This window comes from Protopterus annectens, chromosome 9.part0, assembly GCF_019279795.1.
Source record: "Protopterus annectens isolate FY-2018-M chromosome 9.part0, PAN1.0, whole genome shotgun sequence".
Taxonomy (NCBI): domain Eukaryota; kingdom Metazoa; phylum Chordata; order Ceratodontiformes; family Protopteridae; genus Protopterus; species Protopterus annectens.
In genome coordinates this window covers 59,722,138-59,737,095 of record NC_056743.1, presented here as the reverse complement: position 1 = coordinate 59,737,095, position 14,958 = coordinate 59,722,138, and the positions used below count along the sequence as shown (strand labels likewise).

At 36.0% G+C, this 14,958-nt stretch overlaps 1 protein-coding gene across 4 annotated transcripts in view; it reads left to right on the top strand.

The window, feature by feature from the left end:
* The window catches only part of TP53I11 (tumor protein p53 inducible protein 11), a 1,760,993-nt gene that overhangs the window by 1,617,481 nt on the left and 128,554 nt on the right, over window positions 1–14,958 (top strand). For all 4 annotated transcript variants that reach the window (XM_044082555.1, XM_044082554.1, XM_044082556.1 and 1 more), the window contains exon 4: window positions 6,222–6,280. In XM_044082555.1, coding sequence (XP_043938490.1) covers window positions 6,222–6,280 — 59 coding nt within the window. The remainder of the gene's footprint in view (window positions 1–6,221; window positions 6,281–14,958) is intronic.

Genomic DNA, 14,958 nt, shown 5'->3' with positions numbered 1-14,958 from the left:
GTAAAGTTTAAGGCTTAAGTTAAGTTGAAATATGTTCATTAATTACTGGTTTAGGAACTGCAATGCAGTCTGGCATATAGTCATTTTGTATAAACAGCATTGAATTGGTTTTGTTGGTTCTCAGATGAAACCCAAAACACTGTGCCATACCAGCAGGAAATGACACTAACTTTGAAATTTGGTGTTAATGTAATTAGTTGGGTTGCCATCTAGGAATGTTTTGGAGTTTTCAGTGTATCCGGCTAATTTGAAACTCTCCATTCATTCACAAAGATTTAAAAAAAAAATGAATCCAACAAAAAGCCTTGAGTAATACAGTTTTCCATTGGCAAAATCAGAGCTAGGAGACAGTTCTGCATTAAAACTTAGCCTGTATCAGTGTTTATCATAGACTTGCTCTGTGAAGTACGTCCATCTAGCCAAGGATAATTGAGGCAACTCAGGATTAACATGCCTAGGCTTGTAAGGACTCTAGGGCTGCTAGCCTAGTAATCTCTTATGAACCTTTTAGATATGCCATTTTGGTAGCCTTTGAGGTAAAACCAAGACTGACAAAGATTTCCAAAATTTTAGAAAATAACACTGTGTGAGAGGTCCACGTTTATAACACCAATGATTTTGCCACAACTGACATTGCCAGTGTCATAGTTATGCCTGAAACCAATGCAAGAGTTTGAATTAATACCAAAATTTACTGTGCATTCTACCAAAAGTTCCAGAGCATCTTCATGTGCCACATTCTCTTCAGTTTCGTCCTGTGTCATCTGTTGCTCTTTCCTTTGGGAACTCTCTGTCCTATTGTTCCACAGCACTGAAGGCATCAGAGTATCCACAGTTTCCTGTTCCTTCCCTTGCTGTGCATCTCCAACTGAACCTTTGCTCTAATTTCCTACTGAAGGCTCCAAAGTATTTTCATATGGCAATGTATCAGATGGTTCCCACTGTACTGGTTACTCCTTAATTTGGGGACTCTGTTCTATCATGCTGTGATGTTATTAGTTAGATTTTATGTATTAAATCCTTCACTTCACATGCAATCCATAACTTCAGGTACTATTTTTGTACTTCTCCATTACTAATCCTCATTTCTACTTCCCCCTTTCTTTTCTTATTTTTGTTTTGTAAAATATTTCATATCCAGATGCCTTTGCCTGTATTTCTCTTTAAATATCTTTGCTGCTGCTTTTTTTTTGTATTGGTTAGTTTTGATTTTTTTTCTTTATTAAATGTTGCACCATATTAAACTTGTTTCTTTCCCATGTCCATATTTCTTCTTCAGATGTCTCCTGCTTCTTATGTTTCTCCTTACTTGGGGACCTCATTGTTCCATCAAGCTGTGACATAACCTGTTAAACGTTCTATGCTAAATTTTTCACTTCATAGGTATTCCATAACTTCAACTTCTATTTTTAACCTATATTTTACTATTTTTCTGTTCTGTTTTCCCCCTTAGGGTCTTAATTTTTTTTATTGTGAATATTTCTGTATCTGGATGCTTTCTCCTGTGTTTCTTTTTGAATACCTTTAGAACTGTTTTCTTTGTATTTATTGATTTTTGGCTTTCTCTTTTTCATAAGTGTTGCACCATATATCTCTTTGCCATGTCCATATTTCTTTCTTATACCTTTCAAAAATCTATAGATTTTGTTCTTTATATTTTCACACTTCCTCAATCGCTTCATATTCCAAATGGCCCAAGGTTTCTTGGACTACAAAATGCTTTTTCATGATCCTATTTTATTAATGAACACAATTTTGCTTTTAGCAGTTTTTGTTGTGCGAGTATTTTTCTTTCTTCTAATTTCTGTCTTAAATTTTTTTTGTTTATCTTCTGTCTGGAAATTCTGGGTTTCTTGCATAATAGTAACTACGTAATTTGTCTTATCCTCAGTAGTCCACTATATTATCTTTATGGCTCATTTTTGGTCTGTCAGCTTTTGTGGATTTTGTCAGCTGCTACTTCCGTCTACAACAGGGTGGTCATACTCCCCCTGAGCCTGGCCTGGCCTAACCTCATTGTAGGAATGTTTCCGTATTTTGAGGATTCTACCCTGTCAATTTTTTTCCTATCCTGGCACCAGTGCACATACCAGGATTGGGCACTTCTTTATCCTCAGACTTGTGCACCCAGCTTTTCTTTTATTTTTAACCTACTTCTGTCTGTGCTATTTGCTTTATAACATAGCCTATATAACATTGTTGTCTTGGTGTAATTTTGTAAAAATAGGGTCCACCTTGTAAAGGTGCTCACCAGGACTTGAGAATGAATTCTGTTCCAGCAATTCTACTCTCCTTTGCTTGCTGATGTTATCATTTTTCCATTCAGACCCTGGTTTAACCTAGATGGTGTATATAAAGTGGATTAAGCATTCAACTGTGAAGTACATTTTCAGTGTTGCATTTAAAGTTTTCACAACTGCTAAACCAACTGCTATCTTGAAGTTTATATTTTTGTTAAAGCTTTAAGTAATTCTGGATGGTTAGACTTAAATATTGATATATACCACTTGGAGTTTAGCTTATAATTAGGTCTACATGTTAAAGAATACAGTGTGTATATCAACCCAAAGAAGGGAAAATAAAAGCAGAGAATGGCAAGTCTGCATCAGGTGCATTTAATATGAACATCCAGCATTGGGAAGATTGTTAGAAATGAGTACATTTCTTTGTCAACAAAGATGAAAATAAATGGAAAAGGACAAAGCCACACTTCTTTCTTTTTGTTGAACTTAATCTTAGAGATTGAATTGCTGAAGAACAGCCAAGCACAGTGTATTGTCACAAAAGTATGTACTAAAACAAAGCTAAAGCTTGTTACAGGTGCAAAGGGTTCTCGTGTAAATTCAAGCCATGGAAATGTTATACCTGTAGTATAATTGGGCATATCGAAAGAGCCTGTGTACTTACAAATGTCTTGAAGGGATTTATTTTTATAAGAAAAGCAGCGACAAAAAGGGTGGGGGTGAACAGACCACCTGCATCATGGAACAACTTATAGAAGGTGTCAAGTGTTAAAAAAAAAAGTTTGACAGCTTGCAAGTTTTGATTTAAGCAATTAGTCATTTGGTACACAGCTTGTAAATTAATGGTCCTTGTTATGGAGTAGTTTGTAATTTAGTTGAATGTGACTCTTCTTGAGCTGAAAAACTTTATGCCAGGCCTGACTGTCAATAGCAGTTTCTTTAAGCTCTTGCAAATTCACACTCGTTACATTAGTAATGCTGTCTATCCACCTTAGCCTTTGCCACCCCCTTCTTCTTTTGCCTTTGATCTTTCCCAGGATCAACAAAATATTTGAGTTTGTTACTATTGGGTCAAGTTTTCTCCAACATCACAGTTCAAACGCATCAGTTTTTCTTGTGCATAACCTTACATTAGTCCTGGTCTCGTAGTCATATATTCCTACTGAGGAAAAAAAACATAGCTTTGACTATATGGACCTTTGACAACATGATGATTTTGCTGTTCAACATCTTATCCAGATTTGTCATAGTTTTCCTTCCAAATAGCAAGTGTCTTCATTTCATGGCTGTAATCACCATCTGCAGAGATCTTTTCGTCCAGAGAAACAAAATCTGTCACAACTTCCACTTCTTCCCCATCTCTTTGCAAAATACTGATATTGCTATGACATTATTTTATTTATTTTGATACTGAGCAATGACCAGCTTTGCATGTTCTACTTCCCCCTTCATCCGCAGGGTCTTTAACTTTTCCTCACTTTCAGCCGTTTGAGTCGAATCACCTGCATAACTGAAGTTGTTAACCTTCTCCCTGCAGTTCTGATGCCAGCATCTGATTCATCAATTTGTTTGATATAGTCAGCATACAAAGCGAATAAGTAGAGTAACAATGTATACAGCCTCATCTTACTCATCCTGTTATATAGTTAAAGTAAGTTAAATAAGCAGAACATATGGTTTACAAGTGGTCCATAAGTTTGCAAGTGTAAACACTTAATGACAGTTTGTAAACTCCCATGTTGTCATTAAGCCCATTTGCACTTTGGAAGCTTGTCATTAAGTGATCATTTACCATTGTGATCCTTTGACAGAAGATGGGGGTACAAAATGGGTATGATGCCAGGTATGACAAATTCCATTGCTACAATTATTTTCAAAAGTTGTAAAAAAAAAAAAAGTGCTAAAAATGTCTATCACTGATTACTGCTTGCTTACACAGAATTATTTTAATGTTGGAAGTTACAAAATGTCCAAGATAGTTTCTTTGTATAGTGTCCAATGTTTAAGTATGCCAAAAGGTAACCCATTGGACGGTACAGATAAAGTTAAATTATAAACTTTTGAGTTTCAAATTAAATTTTGGGAGTAGAATAACCCTCATGGGTGAATGTGACTTCAGAAAAATCAGTAGCACAACTCTGGAATCTACTGAGATCTTACAAAATATTGGGAGATGCCGATGTAAAAGTCACTTAAAAAAAAAAAAAAAAAACGAAAAAAAAATTACATTTCATAGTGAAAACCACTGGCCTATGCTTGCTTGAGAGAAGCGGACTTAACAAAATTCAGTCTGATGGGGAAAATAAGTTCACAGTTTCAGAAAGTGAAGCTCTAGACTTGGTGTTTATGAAAATAGATACCTGCTATACCTGAGACCAATATCTTGTACTGCAGTCATTAGTCAAAGTTCATCTGGCAGAAGGAATATGAATCAAACTAGAGTAATTCAGAGTCTGAAATCGTCATGAATGTGGGAAACGTAGATTATTTCTTGTATATTACAGAGGTTCCAGCATGTTTCCTTCCAAACACCTCTGATATACCTGTTGATAAATCTGTATATGTGGCTCTAGAGAAAAAAGGCAGAGAGAAAGCCTTACTGACACCAGTGGTATCTTCAGAATCTTTTTTTGTGAAATGCACCTATGTACTTAACTAAAATAATGTATTAGTAGTGACACCTCCCACCTACACTCTGCAACAAAACATAATGAAATTAATTTTGGTTTCACTTAATGTGTACTAGTCAGATGTTAGTGATAATATCAATATCCTGAAATGCTAAACTGAAATCTGATTAGTGAAAAATACGTAGCTTAAAGTTTACTCAAAAAATGCTTGAAAATGTATAGATTGAACTTTTTAAAATGTGTTCTATTGAAATTTTGTGTTGTACTACAAATGACAGCTTATGGGTGGAATGCTTAGCATAAGAAATGTGGTGAAGTATTTTGGCTATCTAGTGTTTGTATTATCTGTTACCCTGCATTCATTGGTAAAGGTAAATATTACATTTGATATATTTCCAGCCCAAGCTGCCCGAGTTTCTCTCTTGTTACTTAGCCACTAAACCATTGGCACTGTTGCTTTGCCACTGTTGCTATTATCATGGAGTTTGGATTTCTTAGTGAAGATTGCATTTCCTATTAAAATATATGGAATGTAAATGTAAGTTTAACAGATTGCATGTTTCATCGTGTGGATACAGAAGACACTGTACATGGGTCATTTTCAAAGCAACAGAAAGGAAATGTCCAACATTTTACTAGAGTCAAAAATATCCTGACCTCTGGCTACTTGGTCTTTTCAAACAACAGTTATGCCATTTGAACACAATGCTATCCTGTCAGTAGCTATTATATTTTAACTTATAAATAAGGAAGCTGAATATTCATAGAATGCTGCATTAGGTGTTGGTGTTTCAGAAGTATAACCTCATTGTCAGTTTAATTAATCGGTATGTGCCTCATGACATCCTAATACAAAGTATGAGTAAATGCCTGGCTGTCAGGTCTTTGTTGACTTATACTTTTCAAGCTCACATCAGCTTCTGATTCCAATAAGTGTGCTTAAGAATATTAAGGAATGATATACAGACAAAGAGGGGAACACCATTATATCAGTTGCATGGCCGTTTTGCTTCAGGGGAGGAAAGTAATTGGTTTTGTAGTAGTCTGATTTGAATGAAAGATATTTGATTCCTATCACAGATACTGTACTAAAATGCAGAAATATGTTTTCAAAATTAAGCTCATAACGAGTAATATGAAAGGCTATGCGGTTATTTTGAAGAGAATAAAAGTCGGAGAAAGAGCTTTACTCTGAAATGGAGGGGAGGCATTCAATCGGAGCAGCAGCTTATATTAGGCAAAAAAAAAATCTTAACATTTGTGCACATCTCACATTACCCAAATACACAACATCTTAGATCTTCAGTAAAATTAACCATAATTTTATTTATTTATTTATGTTTTTCAGATCAGTCAAGTTCTTGGAAATGAAATGAAATTTGCAGTACGTCAGCCTTTAGGTCTCAGGTATGTTCTTTGTACTCAATATTGTGTGTTCTAAGCTGGTAAGCTACTGTAATTTATGTGAAATCATTGACAAAGTTAGCATTTTCCACATGCACTCTACTAGTTTTGAATCTGCTTAGCACACATTACCGGACTGTATTTTATCACTAGTTTCTCTGTGTGCATATGTTTGTTTACATTCTCTTCTTATCATGTGATTTAGGCCTATCAACAGTCACACTTCACTACAGATAAACTGTTACTTTCTGTTTTATACTAGTGCAGCAATGTTCACAGGATCAGGGTCACTGTTGCTATTGTGCTAGAATATATCAGTCTACAAATGCAAGTCCTGCTGTCACTTATATGTTGATAGGTTCATAGGAGTTTACTAGGCTAATGACCACACAGTTCTTTTTAAGCCTATCCATGCATCCGAAATCTCTGACAAGTTCTGGTAACCTTGATAAGTGTAAGCAGGGTCTTCGGAGATGAAACATTTACAGGCTACATGTGTCCATAAGAGACATAGGTGCCAAACAAGATTAAATTACTGTTCCCCATACAACTGTCCAAGTTGCACTTGAATTGGTTTAGGGAGGAACTCTGCTTCACACGGATAGGCAACCCGTTCCGGAGAAGGGGTAGTCTCTGGGATACATACCTGTCTCTCTAGCAGGTCCTAGTTATATCACAGGCAAGGTTTAAGTCTTTATCGTGGGTAATTCTGGTGCTGTTTGTTTTGCAGATATTAAGGAGGTCCATCAGAATGGGATCTGTTAATGCCTTGTATGCCAGGCATAGATCTCCCCTCAACAGCCTGTAGGAGACAGAATACAGAGAGAGAGAGAGAGCCTTGAAGTGGTCTTCTTAAGGCATGTTATTTATTCCCTGTATTCTTTTAGTGTGGAACCTCTCTGGATGTTCCTGTTGTTGAATATTCCTGGTTAGGTACATGCCAAAAGGGGCATTGTACTCAATGATCGGTCTGACGAATACTGAATATGATGGAACAATGGCTTCCTTGGACTTAGATGCCATACCTTTGTTTATAAGGTGAACAACATAGAATGATTTCCTCATTACCGGAGACATGTGATGGTCAAAGGCTAGATTACTGTCTGTGTGCATCCACAAGTCAGTAAATACTAGATCAACTCTTAGGGGTGTGTTGTCAATATGATAGTTACCAGGGTGGATGATTTCCTGAAGGATACCCTTGTGCATTTGTTTGCATTTAGTTTTAGTCCATGACTCTGGCACCAGTTGTCTGTGCCAGCCCTTACTGGAGAACATTTGTGCCTGTAGAGGATTCAGTGATGGCTCCTAATTTGCAATAATCTGCTACTGGTCTTGACATCAGAGAAGTAAATACCTAAATAGTTGTCCAAGAACAGATCTCTGGGGGCGCCACTTGTGACTGGTCTCTTTGTAGAGGTGGACTCTCTAATTTTAACATCCTCAGTCCTGTGTGCGAGCTGGCTGTCCACTGGATGACATAAGGGTTTGTACCTAACTTCTTGAGTTTGTCAATAATACCTGAGTGGGGAATTTTGTCAAATGCCATGGCCAGGTCAAGGTAGGCAATGTGAACCATTTTGCCCTCAACCATTGTCTTGGTGAACTCCTCAAAGAAGTCCACCAGGTTGAGTAGGCATGGCATGCCCTTGATGAAACCAAACTGTTGGGTCCAATGTCTGGAGATTTCCTATGTCATTATTGATCCATTTCTATTATAATTCTTTCCATGGCTTTGCATATGAGACTAGTGAGAATTACGAGTCTGTAGTTTCCAGGATCTGTGGATGCTCCACCTTTGTGCAGAGGGATGACTGTTCTCCATTCATGAGACATGAAGCCTGTTTGGAAGCAATAGTTAAATATAAATTCCAGATGGTGTGGTAGATCATGTTTCATGCTATTTAGAAGGCAATTTGGGATGTTGTCTGGGCAGTGTTCCTGGCCTCAGAGAGAGCATTAAAGACCTGTTCCCTAGCGATAGCAGGGGGAGTTGTATTCAATGGTACTTTCTGAGGGGGAGAGAGGGGTAAAGTTGGACCTGAATTGTTGGCCAGTAGGTTTGCTATATTTTCTCACTCAGTATAGTTCGATTCATTAACAATGAGCTCTGCACACAGTTGTTTATTGCCTTTGAGGTTACAGACATGTCTAAAGAATACTTTGTGGTTGTCCCTGGCCTGGGAGTCCAAATTTGCCTCAAATTTGGCTTTGATAGACTTTATTTGTCAAACAAATTTGATTTGTTTGTATAGTTTGAGTGTGTTTTTATGCTGCTGGGTATTGCTTCTCCTAATTGCTCTATGAAGCTGCAAGGTTTAATAAATGGATGGTAATGTTACATTTTTTTTTTGTTTACATGGCCAAAGCAATCAATGCACTACTGATTTAACTATAGGACATAGCAACTTGTTTGTTAGATTTGTACCAAGCAACATGCTACAGCTTCAGAGCATACCGCTCAACTTCTTAGAGCACGAAATCTGGACAAAGGCCCTAAAATTGTGACAGCTTTTAAATATTGCTCTTATAAACTTAGAAAGTTGATAGAATAACAGATTTTGTATTGGCATCGAATTTTCTGGTGAGTATGAAGTCTGGAACTGAAACATCTGCCATTATTATTTTTAACTTCAGTCTTTAATGATGTGCCACTAATTTGCCAGAAAACCACAACTTTATGAAAAACAGACCAAAAATATGAGGCAAAAATCTGTACAGTTGAAAGGTATGCTTCAGAGGAGGAGGTTTTATTTTTCTTTTTTTTAATATAATTAACAACCGTTTAGGTTTGAGAGGAGTTTAGCTTTGATTTGAGGTTGGTGACATAGCACTTCAGATAAACTAGCTGTGGTTCTGCATTCGACACGCCACCATAACACCAGTTTACTCCCCCTTTTAAATTCTCAGAAACTCATTTATTCTCCACAAGTAAATATTGTCTCATAAGTTAAGTACACAGAGAAATGTTACATATTCCAGGAACTGCTCACAAAGTGGACAAAAACTTGAACATTTTACCTTTGTATGTTACAGGCTTTAGTACTTTTTTACTAGTTATTTTTTTTTTATCAATACTCTGATAACATAATGGGTTTCAAGATGGCTACATACCAATCAACATCTTAACTTCAGCTCACCCAGTGTGAAAAAAGAAGCTGAGAGTAATTCTAACAGCTTTAGTAAAATTCAGTCTGGATGCCAGCAGAAAGAAATTTAAAGAGCCTGAAAGAAAATCATTTAGAAAAGGTGAAGGGAAAACAATGACTGGGAAGAATCCTTCAGCTGTTCAGCAAAAATCAGTTCAAGCTCCAGCTTTGGTACAAGAGCTGACTTCCAGTAATCTAGAGGAAAAAAGAAAATCAAATATGCTCAGAGCTGATTAAAGTAAATGAAACATTGAAGGAGTATATCAACTCAAATAAAGGCTGGAAAAATAAAAGAAGCTTTAAACAGCTATTCAGCTAAACTGACAAAACTGCAAAACTCTGGTTGAAATGAAGAAAAGGCTGTCTGAGAATGAGACTGCTCAAGAAGAGCTGTTTCAAAAAATGATAGTTAGAGAACAGAGCATGCAGAGAAAACCTACAGGAAGAAGTAGACTGTATTAATTTTATGAAAACACAAATAAGCAGCTGGGCTAGTATTCCACAGCAGGATTGTTAATTGAAAGGGAACATCATGTGTATGCTCCAAACCTGGCCTTGAGAAATCAGCCAAGACCTGTATTAGTAAAGATGCAGTCATACCTGCAGAAATAATTGATCCTGACAAAACTGTGTCAGAGGGATAAGCATTTAAAATTAGAAATAGTGTGTTTGCAGGAAATGATTATTTATGGTACATCAGGCAGAAGAGAAAGTTAATCTTGGAAATCAGGAAATGTCAACAGACAGGTGAGAATTTCAAGCTACTTTATCCAGCTGTCTTCAGAATATTTTTTCCTGGAGGCTCAAAGTAATTTTTTGATGCAGAACAGACTAAGGATAAAATAAAAGTTTGTCCAACAAAATGTGAGCCTGAAGACAGAAGGAGCCTGTTTATAAATCCAAGAGACACTGCCAGTGAAACCTTTTTCAGTGTTCTAAAGGAAAATGCTTGAGAGAGAAAAAAGCATAGGTGTTGACTAGAAGAATCTGGAGTACCTTGGACATGAACTAGAGTCTAAGGTTGGATGTTGAAGTCAAATAAGACATAGACCAGCTACACTGAAATTAGTGAATAAATGTGAGACTATAATGCATCAATCATATTTGTGAAGTATGGCTTTACATGAAAAAGTGTTGGAGAAATATTAGACTTTGGTTAACTTGATTAAACCTGTGTGGGATCTGAAAGGCACATACCCCACTTCATGGCATTGTTGTTTGGAAGGATGCTAAAAGAAAAAAATAAAAAGAGTAACTATAAGTAAAACAATTTAACAGTACATGTATAAAGCATTTCATGACATAAATTGCATGCTATATAGTAAAGCATTTTCATTGATTGTTATATGTGATGAAGATACTAAAACAAGCATTTTTTTTCCTTTTAAGATGTAGGTATTATGTTAAAGAAAGGCTGGACCAAAGCATGATCAAGTTAGCATGCTATAATTTTGGGCGGTCAGTCTGGGGTATAAAAGTGCCCTGATTATAACACAGCTGACATTTTTCTCTAGCATTTGCATAGGTGAATGTCTGAAATCCTGCCCTTGGTTTAGTTTCTTGTGTAAACAACTGTGCTATAAAAAATAAGGGAACACTGTGAATGTAATGAAAAGTTTTCCTTTATCAAATAAACATTCAGTATGAGCTGAGAAGTCTACGGATGGGAGCAAGCAAGCTGACTACAGGTCCAGGCAATACATTGAGAGAGGTCTGGACATTGTTTGCAGAGAGAAACATAAAATTAAAAGTTACAAGGGCAAGCAGCTTATTAAAAAATAAAGTTTGAAATACTTGGAAGTGAATAAGAGCAGCTTCCCTGGTACCTAAATACTTCAGTGCATTTACTAGAACAGTGTATATTTCAGTTATATTTAATGATAGCCAGTGCACTTTTTTTAAGGCTAATATTTTCTAAAGGCATAATAGATGCTTCTAGTATCTGGGAGGGGAAAAATGAGACAAAAACAGACAACAATTAATGTAAGTAGGAGCATGGGCTGTAACATGCACTTTAGCAGTGACAACCTTCATTTTAGACTAGGCAATGTGCATGGATGCAGCTGTCCAGTTTGGAGTAGTTGTTCCTATCATGAGGCTTAGACTGCATTATTTGAAGATATACATAGTTTGGAGTGTTTATTTTTTTGAGGGTCTTCATTAAAACAACATAGCTTCAAAAGAAGATGCAAGAAACAACTGTGCAAGTGTCAATCTGCCATATATTAATGGGTGCATATAACGCAAAATCTGGAAACAGACATTTAAAAAAGATGGCATATATAATGAATTGATATAATCATTTCTTATTATAATGGCTGCACTATCCATATTATTTTTAATGTTAATGGCCTCATAGGTATAGGCAAAAAGGTAAGAATATTGAATTATATTAAGAAATGCAAAGCACACACAGCAATGCTACAGGAGACGCATTTGGAAAGAAGTGAGCATGTGAATTTGATAAAGGATATAGGGAATGGATATTAATCAGAATATCAATGACAAAGCAAAACTGAGCAATTATGTTAATTGCTACAGGAGTTCCAATAGTGACAGGAAAATAATAGTAGGTTTGTTGCAGTAAGGGTCTACTGGCAAAGGGGAAGGGTAACACTGATATCTATTTATTTTAGACTTAAACTGCAATTATGGAGGTTATGAAAAATTTGGGGAGAAATAATGATTATCTGGGGGATTCAGAAGGAAAATATAACAAAAGAGGGTAGATTTCTGAAGAAAATTTTGAAAATACTTGGTATGGATAATGTGAATTCAGTAGTAATTCAGAGAGAATTTACATATTATTCCTCGGGTACAATAACTGGGCTGGACTAGACAGAAATTATATTTCATAGGAACTTGTGCATTTAATTGAAAGTTTTGACACACATCTAGTAAGTATTTCAGATCATGCTCTAATAACTAAGATAAAAATGCAGGGTAATGAAATAAAAATAAGATAACAGCACGTCCCAGAATGTCTGTTAAGGGGGTGGGAGGGTTAAGATAAGTTTTGTTGACCTTACTATACCTTTTGTAGGATGGTAGTAACAGTGGGAGTAGATATAACCACTTTGATGAATTAGAGTGATAAAGTTCTAGCTACAGCCCGGGTACCTGTCAAATCTCTAACGTTACATGATCGAGACCAAACGTTTGAAATTTTGAGTGCTCGAAGATAGACTTTCAACGGTACCATACGGTGCAGATAGGGAGTATTTCCCTTTTCTGCACTGAAGTGCGGTCTTGGAGATGGTATATTTAAGTAGAGGGGTGGGGGGTGCAGGGGGGCTTGCCCCCTGCCTACACTGTTAAGTGTTTTTTTCTGTTTTGACTTTTTTTTGTTATATTCTAACATCCAAATGTTGAACATTTGGTCTCGACCATGTAATGTTCAACATTTTGGATGTTTGAACATTTAACATAGACCCTACAGCCCAGCTGACTTGGTTTTGATTAGTAGCTGTGGTGAATTAATGGACGGTTCCATGGGTACTGCCTACAGTGATCCTTAGTGCTGTCACATTGAGGAGGTATAGTTCTAAGAGGGGTAAGGGTGGTGGATATGGTTAAGCTGCCACAGAGGGAGGTAATGCACTGCATGCTCACAGTGTATACCTGCCCCTCATAAGCAACCCATAGTAATGTCTTGGGAAGGGGGGATAGTAGGTAGGTAGGGCATAATAGAAAAATCCCCAGCTGAATGTTGATGGCTACACCTTAGGTTCCATGACTAGACCCTGATGAATTGGCAAAAGTCCAAGGAGAACTGAGAAACGTGTGAAACCAGTGTTGTGCCACTGGGTAGTAGGGCTATAGGATCCATCATTGCTAGTTACTAAACCATTATGTTCTTGTTACTTTTTTGAGTTTAGAAGATATTCTTCCTGATTCTATAGTTACATAATCTAGGGAGAGTAAAAAGATTCAGTAATTCAGCATCCAAATTAGGAAATCATAATTTAACCTAACTCAGTAACCTTCAAGCAGCAGTAATGTACACCTTCAGATAGCAATAACTTACACAATCAGGAAGTAAGGCTATTATAAACTGCAGCACATTTCCACAGTAGAAGTGCGCAGTTGCCATTTTGCAATTTTTTTCATTTTATATGTCACAAAAATACAGGTAAAATGCAACTTTTTTTTTCATTTTAAACAAGTAATTACACATTTCACTCTTTTTTTATTTGATACAGCTCAAATAAAACTAATTTATTTTGTATGCTTTTTCCTTTTGTAAAACTGCTAACTTTATCTCAGTTTGTAAGTCTTTCTCACAGGGAATGTGTTTGGATGGAATTAAGGCTGTAGTAAGATTTCAGATTATGAAAGTAGAAGTTAGATGTAACTAAAAAAATAAAAGAAATTTGGGATGCCTATTTGGGGAACTTTAGAAAACAACAATACAAAAGACAACTAGCACATATAACAAACAGTGTTATGGAAATGGACTTCATTTTCAAAAGCTAGTTAGAACAGCTTTTTGTAACTTCTGCAACAGTGACATACTACATGCAACTTTGTTGTGGCTGAAAGGTGTGCAATAGGTAATATATAAAGTGGTTGCTTTAAAGATGAAAAAAATAGAAATTTGTAGCTGAAATTTATAATGAGAAAAAGGATATTACTCAAATCCCACATGAGACAGGAAAGTATTTTCTCCTTTTCAAAAAAAAAGAACAAACTTCGGGATCATAAAATGAAGCAATGACAAAACCGAACAATAATTTTAGCACTTTTGTTCAATTTAGTTCATGTTTTTAAAAACATACAATTCTTTGAGAGGTTATATACCTCAGAAAGTATGGCAGAATAACTCAGATGTAGGTATTACTGGTGAATTTGAAAGGGACAGTTACTGATGAAAGATGAGGGATTATTAGGTTTAGATATAAGCTTTGATCACATGTATTCGAATAGAGGAAACATACTGCACTGATGCTTTCCAGACTGAAAAAGAGAGCTGCTTCCCAAAAATTATGCATTTTTTCTACACATTTCCAGTGGCAATAAGAGACTAAGCACAGTGGCTATGTTAAGTGTGAGAATAGTAATGCTTTCCTAATGTAAATGTTATACTACGGATATGAACAGGTATACACACATTCTATAAATGTTGGATATATCTTTTTTTCAAACTGATTTGATAAAACTCTGCAAGCTTTTTCTTCGGTGGGGGCAAGGGAGATTAATTAATCCCTTAACTGCTGAGCATTTTCAAAAAGTATGTCTTTAGAATATTTATTGTTTTGGGAAATGTTTGCTGCTTGTATATAAAAGGCTGTATTTTCAAAATGGTCTTATAAAACTGACATAATTGCCCATAAACATAGATTGACTGCCTCTTTCAAAGGCAAATAAGCACCTGAATCTTGAATTTTAATAGTAAAAAAAAAAAAAAAAATCTGAATCTTGAATTTTAATAGGATAAAAAAAAAAGTTTATAAAAAGAATAAGAAATCAGTTTTATACCGAAGCACATTCCCAGGGATTCATGAAAGGGCATTGTGTGATTCAGATACATAT